This window comes from Siphateles boraxobius, unplaced genomic scaffold (assembly GCF_051911475.1).
Source record: "Siphateles boraxobius isolate OS27281-9 unplaced genomic scaffold, OSU_SipBor_1 25, whole genome shotgun sequence".
Classification (NCBI taxonomy): domain Eukaryota; kingdom Metazoa; phylum Chordata; class Actinopteri; order Cypriniformes; family Leuciscidae; genus Siphateles; species Siphateles boraxobius.
In genome coordinates, this window is record NW_027508866.1 from 30,999,212 (window position 1) to 31,012,931 (window position 13,720).

A 13,720-nucleotide genomic window follows, 5' to 3' on the forward strand; every position below is an offset into this window, starting at 1 on the left:
TCAGTTTTGTATGTTTGTAATTGACATCATGTTTCTTTTTGTACAGTTTGCAAAAACTATAGTCTCCGAGCGTGGTCAAACATATAGGAATTTATGAAAAACATGAACAGATATTTCTACATGAGATATTTATTTTAGAACATCTTTCAGCTATGTCTACGAAACATCGACATGAAAGATGAGTATTGCTGTTTTTCTGTTACCTATAAAACTATTATACTTCAAACTCGTCTAGCTATTGCCCATTTCACAGCACAGTCGGTTATTTTTTCTACGTGGCTAAACAACGGTTAAGCTAATGAATTACCGTTGAAAGGCGGGATGATTCATTTTTTATTCCGTCTACACCGATACTTTGACACAAGAGTTTTAGTCAGGGGGGTCTTTTAGGCCTGATCCAGAAAACAGACATTGTGTTTTATGTCTTAATAATCGTTCTTCTTTTTATGAAAAGTAAGCAGTTTTTGGCCTCATCATCAAAAATGTTTAAACATATTGTAAATATCAATTGTTATATAAATTATATGTGAAACACGCTCAGTCGCATTAGAGTCGGATTCTTGTTTATATTGAAGTTTGTTATTGAACCGCTAGTGTTCTTAAATTCTTTACCACGGTTTCATTTTTAACAACACAATCGTAACACTTTTCGTATTTTGTACGATGTTTTCTTTACACTCTCACCCCATGGATATCGGTTTCCTACAGTTAGCTGTAATGTTGGTGAACTCTAGGCCTTCTCTTTTTCATATACGACAGTATTTGCATGAATTGGCTTGATTTAATAAAATGATGGTTTAAACCACATTATATTATTATACCATTTTTAAATTGCGCTTAAATGTATATTTTATATTTTAACCCTTTATGCAAATATAGAATAGGCCTACCGCACAAGGATCTCTGAAATATTTTTTTCGTGTAAAACATCTATGTAGATCTATGTTTTTAAAAATACAAAGACATCTTTCTACCAGCGACCCTCAAAATCTGGGCATACAACAAAACACAGTGCATCCGTGTAGCTACGATGATTGATCAGAAAATTACTTTTGTCGCTTTGTTTGAAGAAACACTTTAATCAGCTGGTGCTTGATAACTATTAAACAACCCTCAATTCGGTAATGATGCGATATTGATATCGCGTTTTAATTTCAACTCAATGCGCTAAAGGTCTATAACTGAACTTTAACGTCTTAATATTTGGTAAAAGTTAACTTAAAGCCTTACTTTCTAAACGCTTTTTACGGAACTTGTTGCGAACATTCACTCAGCCATATGTTTAAAATATATATATATTGGTGTAATTAATAGAATTCTCTCTGGCGGTATATGCATAACTTCTCCATGACTTATGATTCAATGAGGCTTTAATCCTACGTAACAGTTTACGATGTCATGACGATGACACCCCTATACAACTCCTCCTACGGGCGGGTGAGCACTATCAGTTGTCCTGATAAACTCTACACAGAGCCCAGCCTCAGTTATCGCACGCAAGCCGGTTTCTCCTAACTTTTTGTGTGTGTGTGTGGTGGTAACGCTGCTAAACCTGGTTTCGACGCTACAGACGGTTGCTTCAAATGGATTCAAAATCGTAAAAACGCTGACTGCTGGGTCTACTGCTACATCTCATTAATCAGAAGTTGAAGGAACATTTGGAAGGAACCGTGGTAAACATTTGGTTGGCCTGCTAAAGCTTGCTTCGACATTCCTGTTTGTTTGAACCTACCGCAAACTAGTCTTCTACGACTCATCATAGCATTTGTCCTAAACAGGTGCGGGTTAAAATCACAGCCTGAGACTATTCAAGGAACACTCGGGGCTATTCTGCGCGAATTAAAAGACGAGCCATTCATCGGTACTAAACTACAAGAAATCAGAGACGAGCTTTTGGACAAATCCAGCAAGGAGATCGTCTCCGACGTCGTCGACCTCTGGCTAGGTTTCTCAATCGTGAATGGAGAGTGACCAAACCCCCACCAGCATGGCTGCTGCCTTTAGCCGAAAGAGTTACATGGAATTCATGTTTAAAGGACATTACAGAACCCAGCTGATTTCATTAATGGAAAGAGTCATCGAGTATTCAAGTGAATCGGATGATGATGATGATGATGATGATGATGATGACGACGTTAATGTTGAAACCAAGCGTGTAAGAAATCTCAAGAAACATATGAGATTGATAAGAGGTACGCCTGATTCTTGGGGTGAATTATCAAACATATGTGTCAACGGTATTGAGCCGCCGTCTGTACTTGTAAAAGATGCTCTGGTTATGATGCTTGAATGCAGCTGTGAGTTAGAAAGACCCCCCTGACTAAAACTCTTGTGTCAAAGTATCGGTGTAGACGGAATAAAAAATGAATCATCCCGCCTTTCAACGGTAATTCATTAGCTTAACCGTTGTTTAGCCACGTAGAAAAAATAACCGACTGTGCTGTGAAATGGGCAATAGTTTGGTTCTCCTGATATGGTGAATTCTGGGGGGACATGTGTAGTGACTTTGACATACATAATTCACCTTTGTTCTTGGCATTGTTCCTCACTGTTGTTCAGGGATCGTGGTCCCTTTAAATGTTCTGTATGCGTGATGACGTGAGACGTTAGTCAGCGCCATTTTGGAGTTGAGTTTTTGTTTTCGACAATAAAAAACGACACACGCATTCGTGTGCTCAATGTGAGAAGTTGTCTCTTGCGATTTACTACAATTTCCACAAACTATTATTTTAAATTGTAATATTTTTTTTAATTGTAGTAATTTTTACTACTTACCATTATTGCTACTTTCGGTGCTGTTTTGTGCAGTGCTTTGTAGGCAAGCATCCACTGTTTCAACAACGCAGATTCAGATGGCTTCATAAATGTAACTTTCAAACGATTTATGAATGACCGGAAAATTACCGCTCCACTTCACATTGTCCAATGAAATTTGAACTTCTTGTGCCAGATGACGATTGGTCGGTGTATTATACATGACAAACAGGCTTCAATGAATTATTTAACATTTTAAAATATGTGATATGTTGATTTGACACACTACCTTTTATTATTGAAAAAAAAAGTTAAAAAATTGCCATATAGGCCTACTCACTGAAAGAACCATATTTGGCTCAAGAGCATCGGTTCCCGGGCAGTCTGTGGAATAGCCTAAGTTTTACACCAGTGCATTTTCATTTTAAAACGCATAACCTTATTTGCTACGGTTGCACCTGCCGTCCACACACACTACTACGGAGTTTTCGACCCTCGAAGGGAGACTGACCTCTTTAGTCAAGTCACACCTTTCAAGTCTTTCTTTCAAGTCAAGTCTTTCAACAGTCACACCAGACGGGCTCTGGTCACACGCAAATGACGCAACCCATAGCAACGCGTTATGGCAACGACACCTCAGACTGACAGAAACGTAAAAATAAACAACAATGGTTACAAAACTAAAGTAGCCTAAATTCACGTTAATTATAATCAAATGCATTTTGTTTTATTGACCACAATATTATCATTGATATTTGTTTGAGAAGGGCACTTTGGATTAATTTTGAAAAAGGGCAGGGGCGCCCCCCACCTCTTCCCCTCCTCCTCCTCCTCCTCCTCCCCTCCCCTCTGCACGTGCCTGAGTGAATGTAAAACTTATGTGTTAGTAGCTCAATATCAGAGGCATTTAGCAGGACCAATCTATTGAAATATGAATTACATGCCCAAGAGTGGAAATGCAAGCTTGTTTTTCAAATTCCACATGGTATAAAAATGACTAAGCAAGGTATTACAATTAACAGAACATTTGCGAATATGGTGAAAAACAGAAGCAATGAATATAATATCTATTTAATTTACACATTTACAATAAAAAAATAGACTCCGGTAAACATCTTTAGTGGTCACATTTTACTCATTAAATGGCTTTATTTTCCAGTTAGGTGATGTTTATCTTCAGTTATGATTCCATGAACTTGTATAACAGTGTGTTACTCATGAAAACATAGCAGCAAAATAAAATGGTGCTTTCAGAGGCAATAACAATCCTAAATCTGGGCAGCAGAACTGAGCTGACAGATAAGAATTCTGTTCATTACAGCATGGTGTCACTACACATTAAATAACCTCACAATGAATGTAAAAAAATATTTTTTCTTTTTTCTCTGTGTTTCTGTATTTAGCATTACATGTAACTTCAATCAAGAGTAATGGGCACAAAATACCTCCCACATATCCACGTATATTCATGCAAAATGCAAAAATGTTTGTTTCCCTTTTGTTTCCATCAGTGCCTTTATACATTTTAAAGCAGAGTTCTGAAACGTTTCCATCTGTGTACATCATTACTAACTAAATATATCATAAGGTTTAAATGAGAATAAAACTGAATTAAGAGTCATAAATGTTAAAAAATAAATAAATAAAAGATTTTTTAAAAATCACTAATACATTTTTTTAAATTAAAGCAAAAATTAAGTTTTTTTTGTTTGTTTGTTTGTTTGTTTGTTTACAAATATACAGTATTTACAAGGCACCTGTGGTTTGATGTCCAATGATGTCAAGTATAAAGTATTCGGAATGGGAACATATGCATGGGCACACGTTTTTTTGGGGTTGCTCTTTTGAATTAATTTATTCCCATGTGTGATAAATCCTGTACTGTGTGTCTGATATTGATTTTTTTATTTTATTTTTTTATTTTTTCATCATCCTGTTACACCATTAAGCAGACAAAAAAAAGTATGTTTATCCATTGACAGCCATTCAAAAGTAGCTGTTTATTCTGAAATAAGTTTTGCGAGCAACATACAAAAAGGTTGAGAAGTTCAGAATCACATGTTTGCGGACTGATTATCTATGAAGCAAACTGAGCAATTTGAGTCATTGAGAAGAATGGCAATGCTACAGCTTTCTCCTGAGATATAGAACTCCTCATTCCTTCACTCCATCCAGGCTCCTATAACTCTGTGGGAGGCTGTAATTCCATTCATGTTCTCAAGGAGAATTCCCTGAATACCATTAGCCGCCCCTTGAGGCATTACAGCGAAGCAGCAATCTTTCCGCCTCTTGGTCACTTCTCGGCTCCCGTTGGATACTTTGTTAGGGGGCGGGAGAGCAAAGTGTGTGTGACACATTTCCAACCCAACAGAGTTGCAGGAGCCACAAGCCATAGCGGTCTGGAAGCCTCTCCGGAAGTTCTCATTGAAGAAGCCGTAGATGATCGGATTAACCCCACTGTTGAAGAACGCCAGCCAATGAGCTACAGGAAAAAGATAGCTGCTCAAGAAGTCAATCTGTTGGCGGTCCAGATCCTGATAGTCCGTAAGAAGCATCAAAGTCCAAAGCGGCAGCCAGGACACCATGAAGAGAACGGCAACCATGATGAGCATCTTGATGACTTTGATCCTCCTCCTGGAGCGAGTTCGGTTCTCACGTAGGTTGTTGGAGAGTTTGGCAGCGATGCAGCCGTACATGATGCTTATGAGACCCAGCGGGGCCAGATAAACATGGATGAAGATTACTGTGGTGTAAACTCGTCGCATGTCGGCTCTAGGCCAGTCCTCGAAACACACAAACAGTGGGTAGATCTGGTTGTCCTGCACCATGTAGATGTCATCCAGGTGAATGACGGTCAGGGTTGCAGCGGAAGGACAGATGATGGCAAAAGCGAGCAGCCAAATGAAGATGATGGCGAAGAGCGCAGTGACCGGCCTCAGGCGGTGATGGAAAGGGAAAACAATCCCGGTAAACCTGTAGAAAGTCACGTGTAATGCTTAAATACTCAGTTAAAAACAGGGACATTATCATTAACTAAAACTAGTGATTAAAAAAAAATGTATTCTGCCGATATTTTAGACATCTAATGCTTGATGCTGTTGCTTGTGGACCTGATTAATAAACTGACTGTACTGTAGATTCTGTTGTTTTACCCATTAATATACACAGTACTTCCTTGAAAATGAATTCCAGGACACAGCACTACAACAACCAGATTGAATTGACCCTTCACAATAGATAATGCTTTACAATAAACTCTGTCAGAGAGCTACATATGGCAATTCATCTGTTCAATACAAATGTTTTGCAACATTTCAAATCCCTCAGTTCTCGCGATCTCCAAAAAGCCAATACAATGTTGATTCTTGTTTTATTACAAGCTCTGACATGTTCTCTTTTTGCCAGCAGAAGCTCCTGTTTGGCCCTTTAAAAAAAAAAGATTTAGCTGCTCCATGTAAACCTTTCTCACTTGTTGTGACAACTAACCTATGTCACTCCTCCCAGCCATACACACAACAAGTATCCGAAGAAACTTTTCTCTATTTACGGATTTGACAAGAGGCACGGGCAAGTGACGTATGCAATTTCCTGTGAAAAGCATCCCGCCCGGCCTAAAATATCAAACTTGTAATAGGCTTACCATAGTGAATCAGGGTAAGACAAAAATAGACTTTGAAAGAAGATGATTTAAATCTTGTTATTTTTTAACAAAAAAAATTGCATTATGTACCTTTATCAAAAGAGTATTACAAAAAATAATGATCAAACTCAAACTTAAGTATCATCAATTACTGACATGCTCAAATAACGCGTCAAACAAACACTGTAACAAAATTAAAGATATGGGCAATGTACACTAATACATAGCCATTAGCCTATGCAAGTAAATTGCATTAAATTAGTTTATAATAACACCGCGCAAGATTAAAATGATCAAAGATATGCTTTTAAAGATTGGCAATTTTCCAGCAGCAGTGTTTTGTAGTCCCTGAGTGTACTTGCAAATTATACTTTATATATTCTTTTATAAAAGAACCACAGCCCTTCCCATCTCTCTGGCACAAAAGCTTATTTACTGCTCTACTACACTACTTTACTAAGAATCATTTTCTAATGAAAATGTTAAATTACTATGGCCCAGTTTCACAGACAGATTAAGCCAGAATTAGGCTTTAGCTTAATTATGACATTTAAGTCTATTTATAAGGCCTATTAGTTATATGTATAGTTTTATTATGTTTTCTCCATTCAAAGAAGGGCTTTAAGTGCGTGATTTGACGTTATGTGAATCCATGTTCTTCACTATCCTGCAATTTTCGCTGGTTTAAAAAAACAAAAAGTTGCATATTACCTGCTATTCATTTTCAATGAAATGTAGGCCTAATTGTTTGACAGTTGGTGACATATACAATATATACTTGGGAAAACTAACGCCAGCGCATTGCCATGGCGACTTACCTATGATGTCTTGACAGCTGAGCGCAGGCATTTCACTCACAGATAGGCTGTGCGTCAATATCACATTTGCACAGTCTGTATAGCTACTATTTGAATTCGAGATTGGTTGACTGGCGAATTAAAATATTTAACAGAACGATAAAATAACGTTATTAACCGGTTAATGGTCATTTCAAATAAGCATGCCTGTTCAGAACGATTCAATTTGATTTTGTTTTTGTTCCTGTCAAAATTTCGTTCATTTGTTTTCGTTCATTGATCATTTCGTTCATTGATCATGTTCGGAGCCCTGACTGCTGCTACATGTTACATTTTATGTTGGGCCTGTATTCATTTGTTTTTGAAAAGTGTTTTATATTTCATTCATATTTTATATTTCTACATTCTTAATCAAACATTTGCCCAGGAGTTCTAAAGAAAATGAGAAAAAAAAATCATTTTTGAGTAGGCCTATACTATACTCAAAATATATATATATATATATATATATCAACTATTATTTTAGTTGATACTAAAAGAAAGTATTTTCCATGTGGTAAATATTATTATAAACTGAATTTACAGAAAAGGTACTATATTGTGATATATATCGTTATCGGTATATGAGATGACTTATATCGTGATATGAGATTTTGGTCATATCGCCAGCCCTAAGTGCGAGTTACTTTTAGTTAAAACAGCTTTTAACCTGGCTTTGGCTTGCTCAGTTGGGGATATTCAAATTAATTAACCAATCATACCATTGATTAGCTCTACCAAACTTGGATGTCTTTTTTTTTCCAGTAATAAACAAACATTAAGTTGTTTTGATTGATACTGTGAAGCAGCTTTGATACAATCTGTATTGTGAAAAGCGCTATATAAATATATTTGACTTGACTTGACTTGACAGCTCAATAATGCATTTTAGTCTTGGAGGCTTATGCCTTTTCTGTATGTAAAATTACAAATCATTACCTGTCAACTGCTATGGCAACCAGGGTGAAGACAGAAGCAGACACTGACATGCCCTGGATGAGGTTGCTCAGAGTGCAGGTGACCTGGCCAAAAGGCCAACCTGTCGAGAAATCAAGGACAGGATTTTCAGGATTGATACTGATATGAAAGTCATAATATTGAATATGACGGTCACATTCATGAAGATGATATTGATGATTATGACAATGATGATAAAGATGATGACCCACTGACCTGAAATGAGGCTGTCAATCAGTGTGGTGGGCACACAGAACACGCCAACCAGCAAATCACTAATGGCCAAGTTCAGGATGAAGAGATTAGTGACCGAACGCATGTTGCGGTTCCTGATGATCACCAGGCAGACAAGTCCGTTCCCCACGACACAAAGGAGCAGCACCACCAGGTATGAGAGGATGTAGCTGACCGCCATCCCTGCCGAGTGGATGTAATACGGCAGGAGCGTGAAGTTGTCCGAAGTGAGGTTGTCAGCAGAGAGGTTCAGGGTCATTTTGTCCATGTTGGATCTTGAAAAGGGAAATGACAATTCATTCTGATAAGATATTCATATTGTCTCTGAATCAATTATTAATTGGTCAAATAATTCTAACAGGAAGACAAGGGCTTGTGTAAACTAGTGGAGTTGTAAAATAGTGAAAATTATAGATATATTAATGTATTAATTATATATATATATATATATACATACATTATATATACAATAATGCAGGGGGGGAGGGACCAAAAAGGGCACTAAATAAAGAAAATTATTACTTTTTTTTGTTTCTATTCTTTCTTTCCTTGGCATTCTAATAAAATATGTTGATACAATTATTAGAATGCATAACACATCAAATGAAAATAGGGAAATGATGATAATATTACTAAATATTGTAAAGCGTTAATCAAAGATATAAGTTTCTTACAATTACCTAAAACCTCAATTATATATATATATATATATATATATATATATATATATATATATATATATATATATATAATTTAGATTTCAATAATTGCATGACAAATTCTTAAAACAATAGTAAATATTTTTTTTTTACTGTTGTGCATATGTGTTATTCAAAGTATAAACACGAGACTTTAATCAGCTCAGCATCTATAGCCACATAGTATGACCATTTCAATTTCGTATTTTAAAAGTTTTAATGACAACGAAAAAGTCTTACAACATAGCATATCATAGAAAAGATTATATCAGTCGAAAAGCGAAAAAGACTGCTCACCTGTTGCGTGTGTGTGCGTGTGTTAAATCCACTCGTGTGATGAGCAGGTTGCTGTGTTCTGGCTGCAATGCGCAACTCTCACTTCATAGTAAAGCGCAGTGAACTGGAAACATGAGCGCGACGTGACAGTGGATTCCACTAGTGCGGTGACAGCTGGATGTCAAGCGAGTGACGTCATCGATCATAATAGTTTTAATCACGTAACACGAAGATGTCATTTAAACGACAGTTAGCTACATCATACAGCACAGTTAATCATTTAGGGTATTAGATGTTTTACCCTAGTGGATTACGAATTAATAAGTAGCCTACACTATTGTGTGTAGACTAGCCTATTTACAGTAAAGTTTCAGCTACACAGCGCCGCCGCTCACACCACGCTCTGTGGGTAGGGCACCAAGCAGTGGCGTGCACAGACCTCCTCAGGGGCAGGGGCGGAGGTACCAAAAAGGGCACTAAATAAAGAAAATTATCACTTTTTTTTGTTTCTATTCTTTCTTTCCTTGGCATTCTAATAAAATATGTTGATACAATTATTAGAATGCATAACACATCCAATGAAAATAGGGAAATTATGATAATATTAATATTGTAAAGCGTTACTATGAAATCAAAGATATAAGTTCCTTACAATTTAGAGTTGGACATGGACTTAAGATTTAATTTAACTAACTGTTAGATGTATTTCCCCTTGCACTTTTATTCCTTGGATAAAAACGAATGACATTGTCACTCAGAATGCGTTTGAAATCGAGTTATACTTTTATTGTAAAAATAACTCGCATGCTGCAGCAACTTTTAGAGTAGCATGGTGATGGTAGGGTAAATGTAATTTTCCGTATTAGCTTAAACGTTACCTGATGCTCGTTTGAAGAGACTCGCTTGAACTGCTGGGTAGTGCGTAGGGGGAGACCGGGGATGGTTGTAACAATTTTGACCTTTCTGTCTATATCTTGTAGTACTTTGAAGTCAGTGTGTTCAAAATGTGATCCAAACTAGTTACAAATGTCTGATATTAAATGACATAGCTATTATCTTTGCAACACAAACAGAAAATGCATGGTTTAGTTTCAAACACGAGGAGTGAAATGTTACAATTCACCCCATAGTCTGGGTTAGTTGTAACATACCCGGGGGTGAGATGTAACATTATGATATCCACCGGGGTGATATGTAACATAATGAAGTAAGGATTTTGACAAAAAAATATATTTTGAAAGGTTTTTATTCAACACTGACTTTTCAATATAACTGATGTTAACTGTGTCTGTGTGTGTGTGTGTGTGTGTGTGTGTGTGTGTGTGTGTGTGTGTGTGTGTGTGTGTGTGTGTGTGTCACTCTCAGTCATAGTAATTGACCATTATAAATTGAACTTGAACACAAACATTGTTTGTTTGCAAGCATGTTTGTTACTGCCAGTGTTAGCATTGGCCATAATAAAATTGAACACTTGAACATTGTGTGTGTGTGTGTGTGTGTGTGTGTGTGTGTGTGTGTGTGTGTGTGTGTGTGTGTGTGTGTGTGTGTGTGTGTGTGTGTGTGTGTGTGTGTGTGTGTGTGTGTGTGTGTGTGTGTGTGTGTGTGTGTGTGTGTGTGTGTGACTCTGTTGTTACTCTGTCATAGTAATTGACCATAATAAATTGAACTTGAACACTTGAACATTCTATTTGTGTAAGAACAGTTGCTACTGTCAGGCTATAGTATTGGCGGTAATTAAATTTTAATTACATTTTAATACATTTTAATACATTTTAATTCATTGTTGTTACAACTAACCCAGAGTCTTGTTGTTACAACTAACCCAAAGTCATGTCACCATGAACTAGCTCACCTTACAACTAACAGGCAAAACATTAGCACTAACAACTTGCATGGAAAATATCTACACAGACACACAAGGGCTGGTGATGGCGCAGTGGATAAGACACATGCCTTTGGTGTGAGAGACCCGGGTTTGAATCCATTGTGAGACACCAATGTGTCCCTGAGCAAGGCACTTAACCCCTAGTTGCTCCAGAGGCGTGCGACCTCTGAAATATAGCAATTGTAAGTCGCTTTGGATAATAGCGTCAGCTAAATGAATAAATGTACAATAAACATAATAAACGTTTGATGAGTTTAACTACAAAGCAGACATTCCCATAACAAAAAGTAAAAAAGTTACTTTCTTACCTCAATTTTTTTTTTTCCACTTTAACATGTGCTTTGTCTGCCACAGGGCTCTACTTTATCACAGGTGGAATAAGAACTAAACTAAGCATGTGTGAAGTGGATCAGGTGATTTGTAACTAGTTCCTGATTGGACAGATTGGAATTGTTACAACTTACCCGTGTTACAACCATCCATGGTCTCCCCTACCAGAACCGTTAAAAGCGTATGAGGCGCTGCAAAGGAAACTCCGCCTACCACTTCTCTGCCAAATTTTTTTTTATATACATAATATTTATTTGTATTATTATTTTTAGTGGCAAGGGTGTGTAAGTGTGTTATTTATTATAATATTTATAATAATAATAATTATTATTATTTACAATTATCAGAAAAGGGCACAATACATTTTGAGACAAAAGGGGCAGGGGCTTCAGCCCCCCAGGGGGAAAGGAATGCAAGTCTTCCTACATACTGCCTCCTGTAGTCTGTTGCCATATGATGAAATCTTTTCAGATTTAGTCTGATTCAATTCTTGCACAGGTGTTCAGCAGAAGAAAGAAATCCATACAGGTTTGGAAGAACTTGAGGGTGAGTAATTTATTTTGGACTATTTTTACAAGCTACATAAATGCAGTTTAATAGTTATTCTAAATATATTTTAAATAAAAGTAGGCTAATAAAGAAAAAATGTGGTACCCATTTTTAATTTACATTTACATTTTTTTTTTGAATTTACACCCATTCATTACAGTGACGCGCTGAATGTCCCCCCACTACAACAAAAATAAAAGTCACCACAATGTGGCAGCAGAGAAGAAAAATACCCTCACCAGAAATCCCAATCAGAGAAAGAGATTTGGGAGCAAAAAAGAAAAAGAGAGAGAGAGAGAGTCCGTGTAAAACTGTTTTGAACGTTTTTCCAAAAGTAACCATGTCACTCCCTCTTTTTATTGAAGATAAACCCCATTTTCACACAGATCCAGACACCACCAGACCAAATCAAATTATTTCATGAAGATTTCAAACTAACCCAAGTCACTGTCAACATATGTCTCAGGGGCACACTGAGGGCCAGCACTTCAACTAGCCTGAAACACATCTGTGGCAGCAGCACAGCAGTATTAGAGTTATTTGAGCGTGAGGGAGTGATTCAGGCTCCTCAGGATCTGACTGCAGCTCCAGGATTTCAGACCTGCACCAACCTGAATGGATCACAGGCAAAAGAGGCTGCAGAGTAAATCATCTCCACCAAAGTTGGATGTCTTGCCTTGAGGGTTTGCTGGGAAGTGCCATTGACTTGTGCAAGGCTACTGTAATCAACCTGGAATAATGTCCATGGATTGGCGTGGAGGTGACAGGCTGCTCATAGGCTTGTTTGTGATGTTTATCCTGAGGCTCAGCTGCTGTGCTGGACAGAGCTATGAACGCTGGGAGGCTGGGTACTCGTGCTATGGAGGGTTTGACCTTTATTTTGTGCTGGACAAGTGAGTGTTTCAATTTCCATAAGCTTTGAGAGTGTCTTTGTAATGGCACCTGAGAATCTGATGCTGTATGGATGTTAATTCAACATGCATACAGACAACCAAAGGTCAAGCAGGCAATCAAAGTTATTATGTCTCTAAAGAGACACAGCAGCAAGCATTTCAGAAGCATTAAGCATCATTACAGTCTCTCTTGCTTTTGATGCTGCAAATCCTGACATTTTAGGTTTGAATGTGCCTATACTGTATATATGGCATAAACCTCCTGTATTCTGAAGGCCTTTGAAATGTATATTTTAACTGGAATTGATATTCTGTGCTCCATATCGGAGACGTCTAAGAGGGTCAGCTCCTGTATAACCTCTGCAATTTTGAGGAAGCATGAAAACATATTGACATGGTCAAAAGCATATCATGTGCAGATAAAATCCCCAAACACAGTACTAGCTGTTGTATTGTATTTTTAATAGCTTTGTGGATGCATAACCATTTACCATAAAAATCTACCATTTACCATGTTTACTATGAGGACAACCCACCTCCAGAAAGAGCTTGCCAAAGACATAAACACAACAGAAGATCTGAAGTGATTATTGAAAAAGACACTATAAAAGATTTTCTAAATTTATTGATGTTTGTGGGATATTTTGGTTGTGAAGCATTATTTTCCT

At 37.2% G+C, this 13,720-nt stretch overlaps 2 protein-coding genes across 5 annotated transcripts in view; one reads left to right on the forward strand and one right to left on the reverse strand.

Annotated features, from left to right (window-relative positions):
• Positions 1-4,453: 4,453 nt before the first annotated feature.
• Positions 4,454-8,692, reverse strand: npffr1l1 (neuropeptide FF receptor 1 like 1). Its single transcript, XM_077243467.1, has 3 exons — positions 8,404-8,692; positions 8,170-8,269; positions 4,454-5,727 (listed from the first exon to the last, which is right to left on the reverse strand). The coding sequence occupies exons 1-3, from the start codon at positions 8,687-8,689 to the stop codon at positions 4,917-4,919; spliced, it is 1,197 nt and encodes a 398-aa protein (XP_077099582.1). The 5' UTR covers positions 8,690-8,692; the 3' UTR covers positions 4,454-4,916.
• antxr1b (ANTXR cell adhesion molecule 1b) overlaps positions 8,107-13,720 on the forward strand; it is a 35,614-nt gene continuing 30,000 nt past the window's right edge. For 2 of the 4 annotated variants that reach the window (XM_077243463.1, XM_077243465.1), the window contains exons 1-2: positions 12,016-12,156; positions 12,320-13,052. In XM_077243463.1, coding sequence (XP_077099578.1) covers positions 12,898-13,052 — 155 coding nt within the window. In that variant the 5' untranslated portion in view covers positions 12,016-12,156; positions 12,320-12,897. Of the gene's footprint in view, positions 8,576-12,015; positions 12,157-12,319; positions 13,053-13,720 lie in introns of those variants that run through there. The other 2 variants (XM_077243464.1, XM_077243466.1) reach the window with 2 other exon arrangements.

Coding starts and splice junctions, on each gene's coding strand:
- npffr1l1 (XM_077243467.1), bottom strand. CDS start 8,689: ATGGACAAAATGACCCTGAACCTCTCTGCTGACAACCTCACTTCGGAC. Junction 8,270..8,403: donor GATTGACAGCCTCATTTCAG/GTCAGTGGGTCA, acceptor ATTTCTCGACAG/GTTGGCCTTTTGGCCAGGTC. Junction 5,728..8,169: donor GTTGCCATAGCAGTTGACAG/GTAATGATTTGT, acceptor GACTTTCTACAG/GTTTACCGGGATTGTTTTCC.